General features: G+C 43.8%; 1 protein-coding gene across 1 annotated transcript in view; it reads left to right on the plus strand.

The window, feature by feature from the left end:
* The first annotated feature begins 357 nt into the window (after positions 1 to 357).
* Positions 358 to 16,546, plus strand: part of LOC147885137 (uncharacterized) — a 51,113-nt gene continuing 34,924 nt past the window's right edge. Inside the window, exons 1-6 of the mRNA XM_087397556.1 lie at positions 358 to 626; positions 1,084 to 2,174; positions 2,899 to 3,008; positions 11,539 to 11,644; positions 11,755 to 11,843; positions 11,935 to 12,012. Coding sequence (XP_087253682.1) covers positions 1,091 to 2,174; positions 2,899 to 3,008; positions 11,539 to 11,644; positions 11,755 to 11,843; positions 11,935 to 12,012 — 1,467 coding nt within the window. The 5' untranslated portion in view covers positions 358 to 626; positions 1,084 to 1,090. The remainder of the gene's footprint in view (positions 627 to 1,083; positions 2,175 to 2,898; positions 3,009 to 11,538; positions 11,645 to 11,754; positions 11,844 to 11,934; positions 12,013 to 16,546) is intronic.

The following is a 16,546-nucleotide window of genomic DNA, read 5'->3' on the forward strand; positions in this document are numbered from 1 at the left end:
TGTGCTAGCAATGGCATTTCAATGCTCTTCAGCTAATGGGATTCTTATTTGTTTGGTATTATTTTGTTCCTTTTTTCCCTTTGACAAATATGGGGCAGTGTATAGATGCCTTGAGCTACTGCCCATGGGTGATGTGTGTGTAAACTTGAAAGTGTAAACACACCGGTGCCTACCGGCATAAGGGAAGGGTTGGATCCTTGAATAGGGGGGCACCCATGAGCTTGGGCAACAGAGACCCCTTGACCAACCCCGACCATCCCCGATAATTGGTCTGCAAGACTAGAGCTGCCAATCAAATTTCGTTTTCATCTTAGGCAATTTGTCAGGTACTTGATTTTTGTACCCACCCGTCTGCAACACACACCGCCCAGCCCGGTTCTCGGATGGGCGGGCATAGTGGTGTAGCCGCCCTGAGATGTCATCATAGCGAGTCCACGTGGCGGTAGATGAAGTAACATTCTGCGATTTGTGATTCTTCCATTTTGGCATTTGCCAGGTTCTTCATTCATTCATTGCCAGCATCATCTTCAACAACAAGGTGCTCTGCGCGACCGATTTTCACCGATCGCTTCTCAGAATCTGCTGCCTCTTTCGTATCATCGACATTGCCTTCTTTCGCGTATCAGGTCTGTGGCAGCGCGCATTCGCTTTTCTACATTTCATCTGCATTGGATTTGAAAAGTTTTAGCTGTGTCATTCTTTCGCGCGTCACATGAAGATAATGCAGCGCGCTGAAATGCAATACTTGCAGTTTCCCGTCCCGCCATTTGCCCGAGGTTAACTAATAGAGACTGCAACATGTAAGTCCCAATGAAATGCTGCGTATAGTTTCGTATAGGAATACTCATGCAGTATAGTTTGCGGTGGGATGAAGACGATGTCCATTGACCGGATCATTAGGAAAAGTCGGGTTGCTTACTGCCACAAGGTAGAAGCTGCCTCGCTAGACACAAAGGTCATGGAGTAAATCTGTGCATTTAGCACTCAGTCCAACATGCTTTTAACCTACTTGGACGATGAACTGTTATGAACCGAATCTGGAATTTCTATACAGCACCACTCATTGAGTTTTTCCTGAAACAGAGGTATCATGGCTTGCATTTCTGGAGTTCCAAACGATGAATCTATTGATGCGCTTGCAAGAAACTTTCCTGATGGAGATGCATTGCCTGACGGATTTTCTGAGTGCTTAGCACAAGCACCTGGCGATGATGTTTCAGCCACGGACCTTTCAGAAGAATCTCCTGTATTTCAAGAAGGTGAAGTTCTCTCAAGGGAGAGTGATGGTGTTTTGGAGATGAAGGCAGAAGAAGCTTCCAAAAGAGAATCTATACAGGCTCTTGCAAGAAAGCTTCCTGAAGGAGATGCACTGCCCGATGGATTTTCTGAGTGCTTTACAGAAGGCTATGATGTTTCCGCCATTGATTCTTCCTCAAAAGAATCATCTACACTGCAGGAAGGTGAAGATTTATCTGAGGAAAGAGGGGCTGTTGTTCTGGAAATTAAGCGGGGGGATGAATCTATTCAAGCGCTTGCAAGGAAGCTTCCCGAAGGAGATGCACTGCCTGATGGATTTTCTGAGTGCTTTACAGAAGCATCTGGCAATAAATTTTCAGACGTTGATCTTTCCAAAATATCATCTGCATCCCAGGAAGTTGAAGTGCTCCCAAACGAACGTGAAGGTGTTTCGGAAATAAAAGTGGAAAGCTCGAGGGGTCTGGGGATCTTACCAGCAGAGTTTACTGACAACTATGGGGTGACCGGCTCTCTTGCTTCCAGCCAGAGGTTTCCTCCCGAATCAAGTGACATATCAGTGGATGTGGAAGGTGGGTCTCCTTGCTCCTCTCCTTCAGATAGGAAGAAAGACAGAAGGGAGAAACTTAGACGCTTCCCAGTTCAACTTTCTGATAAAGATTCATCGAACCATATGAATGAAGAACTTGTTGATAGAAAGGGGGATCAAACGTCAGAGGGTCATGCAGATAATTCTGAAAGAACATGTGTAGGGACCGATTTGGACACGTGGTCTGATTCAAACACAAATATGTCTGCAAGACTGCATACTGATACTACCTTGTTAAGCACCAAGAGTGGGCCAGATTTGCAGGTTTCTCAGAACATTGACAATAAGCAGTGTGTTGATAACTGTGGAGATAAAGCTGCAGAGGAAACAAGTATGTGCTTTTTTAATATCTCAGACTTTTTGTGAGGAAGATGAATATGCATAAGGCTGCTGCTGAATATTTGTATATTAGAAAAATAGGGAGTGGTCTTGCTTTTATTTGAAACTACATCTAATAAACGTATAATGCAAATTGGCATCTTTTGTGTCTTCATCTGTTAGTCTAATACAACATTGGCTGCTTTTGTGCTGCATCTTCATCTGTTAGTCTTATTAACTTTGGCTTCGAGCTTTACTTGAGTGCAAATACTTACAGCCTCTCTCTCTCTCTCTCTCTCTCTCTCTCTCGCTCTCCCATCCCTCCACCCCTTTCAATAAAAACATCTACTGACTAATATTCTGCAGCTCCTTTGGGGGGCAGAATGTTTAGCTCATTGCCAAGGAAAAAATTGTGTACGTGCATGGGTTCAATACAACATCAAATGGATGTTCTAAGGTCCCTGGTTTGTGCCATGAGTGCTAAATTTACTCACGATCATCATTTACATCTCATCCTCTCTCTCTCTCTCTCTCTCCCTCTCTCCTGGATATAGCTTATTTATAGATGCCAGGATAACCCTTTTGATGCTGGTTCAGCTAGAAGATTTAACCATGGTTTAGAAAACAGAAATTTAAGGCTTTATGACAGATATTTTACTCAGCTTTCTATGGTGAAGAACTATCTTTAATACGCTATAGTTTTGAGGGATTTGACATTGCTGCTTTCCTGTAAATAGCCAGCGGAAGTCAGCAAGGGGAAGCGGATACCAATAATGCAGTGCTTGTTGAAGGAGGGCTTTGTTCTTGTGAGACAGTGCAGCTAAAGGAGCACGATGTTGTGCCCAAGGTGATCAGCATCTTAGATTATGAATTGCTAAATTATTTTTAAAAACAACAAAATTATGTCACTGGTATATTTTGAGTGCCTAGATTGAAGTGGTTTTAACAAGTTTTTTCGCTAGGCAAATGAAATACAGATCTGTATTATACTGCTAGACTGGTCACGTTACAGGCAAATTTAAGGCAAATGAAATATTTACGAAAGGGCTAGTACTCTGAATCACGAGGGGGCTCATCTGTGTTCTTTGTATGTCATGGTAGTTTTATTTCTTGTCCTTGTCTGCAAACATGATAGAATCTGAAGGATAAATCTCAGAAATGTAAGGAAATCCTTTTTCAATCTCCCAGCCTTGCACGCCTTTTAGTTTCCTTGATCTGCTTCTACTCCATATAGTCCTTCAAGTCCTAAAATTTTTCCTTGGAGAATCATTGGTTTTATCGTGGCACCCGCTGCAGGGATGTTTTGCTGTTTCTCTGCCTTCCCATCTTGTATGAATTTCCAGAGGCCTAATCACTGTATAGCCTTAATTTTTAAAGCTTGGGCCAGAGCCCAGGCACCTATTTCAATGTGTGCCCTGAACCTCAGAACCTCATGAGCAAACATTGCTTGGTTGCAGAATCAACAGTGGTGGTGTGTCCAGTGTTAATTTTAAAAGATTGGCCAGGGCCCAGGCACCTATTTCTCATGAGCAAAGATTTCTTGATTGTGTCCACTGCCCACCTGAAGGCCCTTTGGTCATGTTTTGGTTTGTTTCTATGAGATAAAAGCCCCCTTAGAAGATAAGACCTGGCCATTTCCCTAGCTTTGAATGTTATGGTTATGGGCTTCTGGTTTGGGACATAAGAGAACTGAAAACCTGCAGTTATGTGAGTTAAAAAGAGGAGCAGGAAATTTGTCTAAATGTATGCATGAGTAAGCATTCAAAGCCAGATCTGTGAGGGAGAAGCAATGATGTCAGTCTCGCATTGTTCTGCAGGATATTAGATGGTGGAGCACGAGAGTCCCCCCTTCAACAGCAGCTCCATTCAGCAGATATGTCCTTGGAGGAGGTGTCATGGCAGAGGTTTAGGGTGATTGGCAAGGGAAGCATTGGGCTATAGATCAGAACCCAGCTAAACCTAGGCAATCTGCGAGGAAGAGGCAATGATGTCAGTCTCTCATTGTTCTGCAGGATATTAGATGGTGGAGCACAAGAGGCCCCCCTTCAGCAGCAGCTCCATTCAGCAGATATGTCCTGTGAGGAGGTGTCTTGGCAGAGGGTTAGGGAGATTGGCAAGGGAAGCATTGGGCTATTGACTTAGAACCCAGCTAAATCTCACTACTCCCAGTGAAGTCGGGAGGGTTGCCCACTCAAAGAGACTCAGGGGAGTAGTTTTGGTTAGAGCAAGCCCTCGGCTAGAGTTGGTGCCAATTCTTCTCCGATACTACCCACATGAGGACGCATTCAGTTTCCTCCTCTCCATGGTGACCCTTGTGTGAGGTGGTGGCCTCAGTAGGGAATTCTAGTTGCTGACCTCTCCAAATCTTGGACCTGGCTCTAGTCGTGAGGAATGTAATATTTCTTACTTTCATGCTTGTCGATTGCCAGCTGGCCCATGGGTGGAGCAAATGGGGAAAGAGCAATGGGGCAGTCAAAGAGGCTGCATTAGAAAACTCACAATATCTGAGGGAACATACTCAAGGTCATTGCTCACCTCTGAGTTCCTTATAGAGGGTAACTTGCTTTTCAGTTCGAGGCTAACAGAGGCTCCCCAACCTGCATAATAGAGGGGGCTTGGAGGTTGTCGTAGTGCACCATTCGGGTCACACCATTCCCCACCCAGCACTTTGATTGCCTACCCAAGGATGGTTTGCGGGAGATGGTGGATAGGATCACAGTTTGGCTTAGGTGGGTCGCCTATTGCAGCTGATGGGTGGACATGAAATTTAACCTACAGCCACCTTAGTGAATGTTGGGCCTGGTATGCATAGTTTACACACTGCTCTCGACTTGGGAGCAGGGCTAAGAACGCTCTTAGTGTGCATGTTTTTGGAAATCTTGTCCTTTAGGCACCTTTTATACTTTCACGAATAGAGGAATCAAATGGTTGTACGGTCCCGAACACTGGCTGTTAGTGTTTGCTTCAAGGATACTTTACGCAGTGAGCTAGAACCTTGAGATACCAACTACAAGCAGTCTGCCTTTTTCTTGTTTCAGTGTGCCCTAGTGGTCACCTGATCATTGTATGGTCTCTGGAAAGCATACTAGAAGTGATTCATTTTTCATTGAAAACAAGTTGCTGATCAATGGATGTGTGTGAAAGTTTGTGTGTACATGTGTGTTATATTGATTGTGCTCACCATTGGGTGCTGCTGATGTCACTACGGATGTCAAAGTGGCGAGTTTGTGTTACTTCCCACATATGAAGAGAGCTCGGGGGAGTGACAGCTATAGTTATTAGGGGGAATGACATCACAGGGGCGTGAAATTCTAAGTACTTTAATGTACTACAAGACCGTGACAACTTTGGTTTTAAAAGTCCAAGTGTGGGCTTAATAATGTGTAATTAAACGCGGCATGGTGCCTAGCACATAAGCGTAATTAATCCCTACGCCCAAAGGCATTCCAAGGAATTAAAAGAGTGGTTGTTGGAAAATGATAACGTGGCATTTTTAATGGGTCCCCTAGAGGGCCATGTACCTTCAGTGGCCCCCCTAGAGTTCCAGGTGGCTCTAGTGCCTTCTACATGCTCCTTTGCTATTTCTAGACCTTCTGGGCTTTCTAAACTTCACATGTGTGGTTTTCTCTCTCATCTTCTCCCTTTGTTGAGATTTTGGACTAGTTTTTTAGGCTCCTTCAGCTGAATTCCGTTTTTCTTCATAACTCCTCACCTGTTTGGATTCCTCGACTTTCGTTTGGCCCGATGGCTTCCCCTCTGCCTCCCCTTCGCAGTGATATGCTTTTTTTCCCTCCGTGCGTTTGGTAGAACGGGCAGAGCTGAGCATTTCTTTTGCTTGTCGAATTTGCAAAAGTGGCTTTTTCTGGACCTTTTTGCTTCTATAGCGTCTTGGGTCTCTCCTCTTGCAAAGCTACAGCTTTTTGTTGAATTTTGAGTGGTCCCACGTGCTGGTTGACTGGTTTTTCTCAGTTTTGGAGGACTTTCCAGCGATGAAACTTCTCCAAAACCTTCTCAATGCTTTCCTCTCTAAAGCACGCTTCTTTTGAGCCCAAGAACTGCCACTTCTTCACGACAAAAGTGCTTCTTTTCGCATTTTTCAGTGGAATTCTTGCTGGTCGGCTCTTGTAAATGCTCTTTCTTCATGCCTTTGCACTCCTCTTTGGCTGAGAATGCAATTGAGCATTGGCTACTATGTCCTCTTGGTGATTGAGGACTTGGTTCGAGTTTTCAGGGCTTGGTGAGTTGTGATTTTGCTGCTGCAATTTCTTTTTGCCATAAGCTATTGGTTGGCCTTATGCGCCGCCTCTTTCTTGGTTTAGTTGGGCACTTCGCTGATTTTATATTGGAGCTTTGAAAAGCTTTGTGAATGCCAACTGGAAACCACTCAAAGAGAGTCCAGTTGGGGTGCAGTGTGATTGCATCTTGACAGCCAATGGATGCACTCGGAAAAGAGAATGCCTTTGGATTGAGCCTATGGGTTAAGTGCTTATGTGATGGTGTTCTATGCTTGAAAGCCTTGCGAAGGCTCAGTGAATTGGGGCTGCGTGCTCAGTTGCAGGGAAGGTCTCCTAGATGCAACTTGTAATCATTTCACTGTGAAATATAAAGAAATACCGAAAGGGGCGCGACGGTGTTTGGGGCCAATTAGGTGCACTTGTCTATGTTTGTTGAGCAGGGGCATTCTAGCCTCCATCCCTTTTTCAGTGGTTTTGTTTGTGAACAACTGGGTAAATGCCAAATGGTGATCATGCAATGGTTAATGGTTGTGATATATGCTTTGTGAGCTGTAAATAAGTGCTGAAGTGATTAAAGGTTTAGTTTCATTGCCCTTTGAGTGATTAGAGGCTGGTTTCATTGGTTCCATTGCTGGGATACCACACACTCTTCCTCAAGAGGTGGGCCTCGGTGGTTTGGTGGAATGATATCTTTGCTGCACTTTTTGACAGCTGAATATTACAACCATAAACATGGTGAGTACCCATGAGCAAGAGAGCTCCACAACTCCTCAAAGGAGAAGGCAGGAAAGCCTTAATGATCCAGCTAGTGTACAGCTGCAGGGAGCACAACAAATGCCTTTTGAGCAGGCCACACATGAAGCTACAACTGAGTTCAATGGTAATACTAGTTCCAGCAGTGAGTCAGATGATGCTACTATGTTGAATGCACATCTTGCAAGTGCAGTGACTGCTTTGACTCAGCTGACTCAAAATTTGGCTCAGATTGTGCAAACAAATGCCAAGAAGAAGAAGAAATCAAGAAGGCACAAGCACGGAAAGAGTGAGTACGCACATGCATCAGCTTCTCATGGCGGACCACACACTCATGCATCAGTTTTCCATGAGGGACAACCATAAAAAATGACTCAGAAAGTGACTTCCAAGAGAGAGGAATCCCCCAAAAGAGCACTTGAGAAAGAGGTACAAAAAGTACAGCTAGTGCAACAGTATGAGCAGCTAGCACAAGGCCTTGGTTTGGGTACTTCTACTCCTCAAAATAATAATGTGCAGTCCATAAATGTGGCTCAGCCACCTCAGCCATATTTGAGGCAGCAACCTGAATATTTTGGTACAGATTCTATCTTTGATGCTATGTTGATTTCACCGCCAATTGGGCATAGAAAGCAAGCCATGTATGACGAGTTTTCCAAGAGAAAGAAATTCAAACATTTTAAGGCTTCTTAGAGCTCCTTTTCAAGGCCTTTTCTGACCTCGATTGAGCCCACTTGAGCTGTGTTTGTCATCAATCATTGTCTTGAGCCTGTCCATTGACAGTTTGGAGCAGCTAGTCTGAGCTGACCTAGTGCATTGCAGGCAAACAATTTGCAAGGTCGGGACATCTATGATGACTGTTATACTTTAGACATTTAACTTTTTAACATGGGGTAGTTGTAGGATGTGGGAATGTTATTCTCTACAGATTGGAAACATGCATATGGAATACAAAAGACGGGAAATAATTCAATGTTAGAACTAAGGCCTATGCAGCCCAATGTTGAGCTTTAATGCAAACATGTAATTAGTCAATGCCTAGCATTGACAAAGACAGATGCAAAAAGGGTTGTTGATAGAGATGCAAGGAAATGAGATGACATTCTATGCTGAAATTGGAGGTACAAATTGACATGACCACGATCGCTCTTGGGAATCCGGACCTACACACAAGCACAAACAACTGATCATAGAACCACAAAGAGAGGCACATGCATGCTCCCTCTCTTATCAAAATAAATTATGCATCACTTGACCCTTTAGACAAATTGTAATGGAAGAAAGGCACCAACCACCATATATGGGACATAGGGGAGTGACTGCCACTTTACTAGTGATAGCAAGAGAATTTCATTGGCCTACTATAAGAAAAGATGTGAATAAGTTTATAGCCAAATGCATCACTTGTCAGAAGATAAGAGCTACAAAGGAAAGACTCCTAGATTGCTAATGCCTTTGCCTATTCCTACACAACCCTGGGAACAGATATCCATTGATTTCATAACAGGTTTGCCTACTACAATGAATCAAAATGATATGATATGGACGATAGTAGATCGCTTTAGTAAGCAAGTCTATTTTATCCCAAGCAAGAAGACTTTAACTGCTTAGCAAGCTGCACATATATGCATCAAGCATAGTTGCACATCCGCGACACGATCCAGGATTCAGACGAGCAAGGAAGAGCTAGACCTGCTTTGACTTGCGTGAATGAAAACTAAACCCTTGGGCCCCTTATAGGCTCTAGCCCAGTGTTGTTAAAAATAGCAAGAACCCTAACTCGTTTGTTGTCCTTGCAACCCAACCTGAGGCCTCCCCAGGCTAGCAAAGCTAGTCCTGTGCGCCTAAGCACATGTCAGATACGATCCATGCACATGACATACTCCCCTTCCTCTAAGAACTCACTCCTGAGTTCAAAAGAAAGTGCAGAAACTCCCTCTGAAGGTTAGTCAATGTCTCCCATGTAGAGTTCTTCTCGACGCGATCCTTCCACTTAATCTTGTATTCTGTGATCGTCCTATTTTCAACTCGATTTACGAAATCGAAGAATACCCTCGGGCTCGTGTGGTATAAAGGTTAAATCTTCAACCTCTTTAAGTTCCTGAGGAGTAACTAATTGATCCTCAGCACCTAGTACTTCTTTTAGTCTACTGACATGAAAAGCTTGAGGTATCTTTACATCAGGAGGTAAATCCAACTCATATGCAACTTGGCCAATTCTTTGGATAACCTTGAATGGACCATAGTATCTGGGGGATAATTTTCTAACTCTTCCAGTATTGAAACTCTTGGATTCCTCGGGAATACGCAAGTATACCATCCTTAATAGAAAACACTATAGGAGAACGTTGTCTATTAGAATAAAATCTATCCCAGTCTTGGGCACTTCTAATAGACTCCTTGGCAAACTGCAACATCTCTTGCATGTCTTGCAAGAATGTTTTTGCAACATCCTTCTTTATTCCCTTGAATCCGACCATTACTGGAGACTTAGGTTGAAACCCGTACATAAGCATAAAAGGTGTGAATCCAGTACTAGAATGCTTTGAACTGTTCCCTTGACGACTGCCTCTTGGAAACATGCCCGAAGCATATCCTCCAGATTTTGGCTTACAACTTCTGTCTGGCCATCAGACTGGGCATGTTTAGAGGAACTCAAATTAAGAGCGGTATCCAACTTGTCCAAGAATTCACTCGTAAACTTAGATTCCCTATCACTGACCATGTCAGCCAGCAACCCATATAGATGAAACAATTGGTCAACGAACCGTTGAGCCAATTGAGTCGCTGTGATCGTGGATCTAATAGGTAGAAATCTAGCCATTTTTGTCAAGTGATCCACGATAACCCTTATGGAATCATGACCCTTGCGCGTTCGTGGCAATCCCGTAATAAAATCCATGGAAATAGCAAGAACCCCAACTCGTCCATTGCCCTTGCAACCCAACGTGAGAATCGCCTGCCTAGCCCCTAGCCTCCTAAGGGTATCAAAGCTAGTCTTGTGCGCCTAAGCACACATCAGATATGATCCATGCACATGACACAAATGCCATAGATCAGCCAACTATTGTTGAAGCTATGATACCTAGAGGGGTTATGACAAACACTAAGCGGGCCTATTTAAATAGATACTAACGCTTGTATCAGAAGTCTCCGACTGTGAACTATGCTTTGATGGTTCAGATTCAACAAATCATGGAATCGAGGACCTTTGAGGAAGCAAAGGCAAGTCCAGAGCGGTGGGCTGCCATGGAAGTAGAAATGGAAGCCATTCTGAAGGACCTCACATGGGACCTGGTTGCAGACCTCGAAAGAGAAAGATCTTTGGAACCAAGTGGACTTATCGTGCCAAGTACAAATCCGATGGGAACTTGGATAAGTACAAAGCAAGACTTCTCGTCAAAAGCTATGCACAGGCCGAGGGAGTTGATTGTTTGGAGATTTCCCCTCCACCCTTATAAATAGGGGGCATTGGCACACTCCTCCTTATTCAACTGAAGCCTGATCCTATGCTACACAGGAAAAGGATTGTCAACTTCATAGTTCCCTACAGTTCTCAGACTTCAGTGTTTTGAGCAGTCCCTTCTGACTGTGGTTTTACCAGAATTCTGCTAGTAGATTGTAGCTCTGTTAAGAGCAGTTTTTCTTAGTTGTGTGGATGAATATATGCTCCACTATCTTCTGCTTCAGATTTCTGAGTGTGGGGTTAGTGTGTGTGCAACAACAGTGTAAGAAATCCGAGAGAGATTGATTGTATTTCCGCTGCGTAGAGTTACTCATTGGGCATCTCGTCCATGAAACCAACAACCTTGGTGGTTCTGAGCTTTATGAGTGAACTCCCAATTTCTGACATAGTAAAGACTGCACAGATTTTGTTCAGGATGCTAACTGGGGAAAGAGACTCAACTCTTCCATGATAAAGTTTTTTGCTGTAATAGCAGACAGTCAAATTGCTTAAGAGATGTCCATAATACTTGCACATTACTGGGTTTTTCCTTCTGTTCATATTTAAGTGATGTAAATGTCTCTTTCAAATAAGAGCTGTGATGCATGCATTTGATTAGCTCTCATTTTGGGTGCCAGCTGACTGTATATGCCAGATTGGGACCTGATATTTGAAGGATTACATTAACATATAGCTGATGTGGCATGATGTGGCGTGCTAATGTAGACTGAATCCCAAAATACAAAAATTCAGGACTCCAGACTAGTCTCTTGGCTGCACAGTAACTCCATGTCCCGTTTTGCATTCATAAGGGGCATAATGCAATAAGGATCATGGATATCCCTCTCATGAGTGCAAAAGCTCATGATTAATAGATCTAGGTTAATACTCCATAGAAAACTTTTGCAAGTTAGGCGTCTAAATTGAATGTTTTATCCTCTCAGGATAAAGACAGGGAGACAGAGGGTGACATTCATGTTACTGCACTGGAAGATGAAATTCTCAGTCTACGCCATCAGAATGAGCTTCTGATCACTGAGAAAAAGATTAGTAAGTTTGTCTGTTGCATGGACTATATCACTGCTGTCATGTCTTGTTTTGTGCACAAGAAAGATTGTATCCATGTAGAAAACTCGTTACAAGTGCACCGTGTTTTGCAGCTTCTGTGGAACTAGCTAAAAGTCTTTTGATCAGGGAGAAGCTCGAGTCTCTGTGCAGGGAATTGCAAAGACAAAACAAGCAGCTCAATGTAAGATATCTTCTCAATTATAGTATTGCTTTCATGTCAATGGTTTTTGTAACAGTAGATAGCTGGTAAAAGTACATTCATGTTTTTCCAGGAAGACTGCAGAAAGATTGCTTCAGAAGAGCAGCAGAAGCGATTGGATCTGTCTACAAGATTTCATGATGCTATTAAGGTTTGTGGACACTGGATGCTGAATCTAGTACTGTTAATGCCTTAATATTACGCTGACCTGCAAACTCCTCAATCTACAAGGTAGAAAATGCTGCTAGCCCCTCTTGCAGGAGAAGGGAGGGGGAAATACCCCAATTCCTTTGTAGCGCTCCTTTCAAAAGAAAGAACTGTTAGAATTATAGATATAATTCAGCAGTGACCAATGTAATTTAATAAGCTAGTTAGGGGCACTTTTCCCTCTTTAGGAGGTTTTTCCCCTTAACCGCAGTTAGTTCACTAACTATGGTTAGTGACTACTAAGGTTTTGTCACTAGGACAAAACCTTATCTCTCCACATTTATCTCACATTTGGTATCAGAGCAATTGATCTCGCTCCCTGCTTCTTCCCCGTTCAGCTCCAGCCTACAGCCCACGCTCCTGCTGCTGCATCTCGCCCGTACAGTCCGTACGACTGTACGGAATCCGTACTTGGTATCTGCACATCCGTACCCTGCCGTACCGTACCCGCCGTACAGATCTGCAACACGCGTGGTCGTCGTACATCATCGTCCGTACAAGTGCCGTACGGTTTGTCGCCAGACTGTACGGTTCGTCGTACAGTTCCGTACCTGCGCGTACAGTTCGTTGCCACTAGTTGTACAGTTTGCTGTCACTGTCTGTACCAGCACGTACCTTTTTCGTACTGGATCTGTGTTTTCGTACCGCACTGCGGCGCCGTACAGTTGCAGTCCTCCGTACATCGCTGGATGCTGGTTGCCGTACAGTACGTACGGTTGTTCACAATCTTCCGTACATTTCCGTACAAACTGCCGTACAGACAAACTGATAGTTCCATACTATCTGTCCGTACAGTTTGCAGGTGATCTAAGCAGGCACATCTTGCAGACAGCCATTGTTTGGCTCAGTTTTTTGGAAGAATTTGGGGCATCCTGTTTGTTGCAGACATTGCAATCATTTTGTAGTTTCGGAGCTACACTTGGAGCAAACATTGCAGATTTGGTCTGAAATTTGGGGCTTTCTGCTGAAATTGCAAAATTTGGGGCTTTCTGTACTTCTGCCCCTTTCTTGGGGCTTTCAATTTTGCAGTACAATTTCTTGAAGAAATTTGGGGATTTTGTAATTACACTGCAATTTCGCAGTGAAATTTGGGGCTTTTGCAGACAGAGCGCAATTCTTGCAACATTTGGGGCTTTTGATCAATTTGCCCCTTTCTGGTTGCAATTTCAGGCCTATTTTGGGGCTTTTGTGCTGGGAGAGCAATTTCTGGAGATTTCAGTTCATACTGTCTTTCTTGAAGTGTTTTGCAGCACTTTTGGCAGATTCTGGAGAGTTTTTGATGCTTGGATAGATTTCTGACAGTGCAAGTACAGAAATCTGAGTTGCATTTACAGCCGGTGCTTGGTTGTGTTTTTTGGGAGTTGTGCATTTCATTCCCAGTAAGGGAATTCAGTTTTGTATCTGCTTAAATCTCTTTCTCAGATATGGCGCAGCAAAATCAGAATGACTTCTAGTTCGGTGGTCTTTCACAGGAAGACAAGTTGGATGGTACCAACTACTCCCTCTGGAGTTTTATGGTACGCAACATTCTGATTTCTCGCAATTTATGGGATTATGTGAATGGGGGTGAGATCCGACCAGCAGGTATGGCACCTAATACCCCTCCTTAGCAAGGAGGTGGAAGAGGTCGTGCACAGGGTGCAGCTGCAAAACAAGTTGTTGGTGCAGCTATAGCCACTACTCCAGAGCAGGAGAGATGGGATTCACGAGATGCCTTAGCTTTGTCATGCATCTCTCTTTCAGTGAAAAGATTTATCATTCCGCATATCCGGTCGTGTAAGACCTCGAAGGCAGCGTGAGATATTTTAGAAAGCATGTATGCAGCCCGGAATGATGCAAGGGTATCTTTCTTGAAAAGAGAGTTAAGTAATACACATATGGAAGAGGGTGACTCCATGTCAGTCCACCTCACAAAGCTACAGGATCTCAGAGAGCAATTGTTAAACATAGATGAAATTATTCCTGATTCAGAGATGATTACAACCACTCTGAATTCTCTTCCTGAGTCTTATCTCAGCTTTCATACCTCGCTGAACTTATCATTGAGGGGGGGTGCAAATCCTCTCACTTTTCATGAGTTGATAGGACTTCTGCTTCAGGAAGAGCAGACCAGGAAAAACTTGGTTTCACGTGCAGGTGAACAAGCTATGCTATCAAAGTTTAAATCAAAAACAAAGGGACAGGCAAAGACATCAGTAAATCAGCCTTCCAGTGGGTCAGGACAGCCTTCACAAAAGGCTAAAAATGATGCAAGTAAGTCTAAGAAGAAGGGTTTTTGTCACTACTGCAAAAAGCCAGGTCATCACATTGCAGAATGCAGGAAAAGGCTTGCAAAAGAGAAGAAAAACAGCTCCGGTATGGCTGTTTCAGATTCAGCTCCTCATGCATCTGACAGTGGGGATGCTGCAGCCAACTTTGTTGGACGGGATTATGCCTTTTTATCTTGCATTTCAGATTCTAGGCTGGCTGCTCTAGATGCTCGGGATAGTACAGCCACTTGTAGTGATGATACATATGCATTTTTGACTTGCAGTTATGACTCTTCTACGGATGCATCTGCTTTCAGTGTCAATGAAACACTGAACACTTGGTATTTTGACAGCGGTGCATCCAAGCACATCACTTCTAGGAAGTGTCTTTTTACTTCCTTGCATCGACCTCCCGTTGGTAAGAAAATCACTTGTGCCAATAACTCATCATATTCAGTACGTGGCACAGGAGATGTTGAGCTCACTGCCATTGATGGCTCAATTTTCAGACTTTCAGATGTCTTATATGTGCCTGGTATAACCAAAAATCTTCTTTCAGTGTCCACTCTTAACAGAGCTGGATTTCAGGTCATCTTTGAGGATGACAAATGTGCTGTCCGAGACAGGGAAGATGATTATGCCTTAAGATTATCTGGTACTCTGCTGCGTGGGCTTTTTCAGCTTGATCTTTTTGAGAAAAGAGCAGCCCATGCTCTTGCAGTTTCTACCCCTACAGCTGCCATGCAGAATGCAGAATTATGGCATGCCCGATATGGCCACATGTATTACAACAGCTTGATCAGAAGCATTCCATGGTTGATGCATTGCCACCTTTTGAGATACCTCCTCCACATGCCTGTGAAGGGTGCATTTTAGGCAAGATGCATAGATTCCCCTTCAAAAAGGATGGTTCAGTTAAAGCTGTCCGCAAATTACAGCTTATACACAGTGATGTCTGTGGTCCCATGAGGACTCCATCATTGGGTGGTCATCTCTACTTCGTTACATTTATTGATGATTACTCCAATTTCACTTGGGTCTTTGGGCTGAAGCGCAAATCAGAAGTGTTCATGGTGTTTAAACACTTTTCAGCCATGGTTGAAAATGAAATCGGACTCAAGATACAGACATTGCGCACAGATAGAGGTGGGGAATACTTGTCTGTAGAATTTGATGCTTTTCTGAAAGGCAAGGGTACTGTGCATCAGCTCACAGTCAGGCTGACTCCTCAGCAAAATGGCAAAGCTGAGAGGAAAAATAGAACTCTCATGGAGATGGACAGATGTATGCTGAAAAGCAAACACATGCCTCACAAATTCTGGCTTGAGGGTCTGATGTGTGCCAATTACATTTTGAATTGGGCTCCCACTAAGGCTTTAAAAACAAAAACTCCCTATGAGGTCTGGAATGGGAGAAAGCCTTCAGTGGATCACTTTCGAGTCTTTGGATGCCTTGCTTATGCTCATGTGCCAGTTGAATTTAGGCACAAGTTGTCAGATAAAGCCATTAAGTGCATATTTGTTGGGTACAGTGCAGAAAGCAAGGGATACCGTCTCTACAATCCTGCTACACGCAAGATCATAGTCAGTAGAGATGTGATATTTGCTGAAAATTCAGTTCACACTCAGGCTGAATTTCAAATGCCTTCTTCTTCATAGGATGTCTTTGAGGGGTTGCTACCCATTGCCTTGGGTTCCCCTGCTGATATTTCTGATGCAAATCAGAATTTACAGCCACCTCCAGATGCTTTAGTTCCACCACAGGATGTCTTGCCCCCTCCACAGGCAGTGGAACAGGTGGTGCAGCAAGAAATTGCAGACATACATGCAGCAAAAACAGTCCCAAACTGGCTGCTACAGACTCTCATGGAGAGTAAAATTGATGCTCCGTTACCTGGTAGGACTCGCAGTGCAGCAAGGCACATGGAAGGTGCTAATTCAGTGGAATCAGCATATGCAGGTACTCTTCTTGATGAGGAGGAGCCTGCCACATTCGAAGAGCAAAGGACAATGTGCATTGGATGAATGCCATGCACGATGAGTTGCAGTGCATTGAAAAAAATCAGACTTGGGATGTTGTAGAGTTGCCACCAGGTAAACATGCCATTGGCACCCGATGGGTTTTCAAGGTCAAACGGAAGCCAGATGGCTCCATTGACAGATACAAGGCAAGGTTGGTTGCTAAAGGCTATGCTCAGAAAAAGGGCATAGATTATGAGGAGACATTCGC

This window comes from Dipteris shenzhenensis, chromosome 26 (assembly GCF_047967505.1).
Source record: "Dipteris shenzhenensis isolate YYH24624 ecotype China chromosome 26, Dip_SZ_1.0, whole genome shotgun sequence".
NCBI lineage: Eukaryota > Viridiplantae > Streptophyta > Polypodiopsida > Gleicheniales > Dipteridaceae > Dipteris > Dipteris shenzhenensis.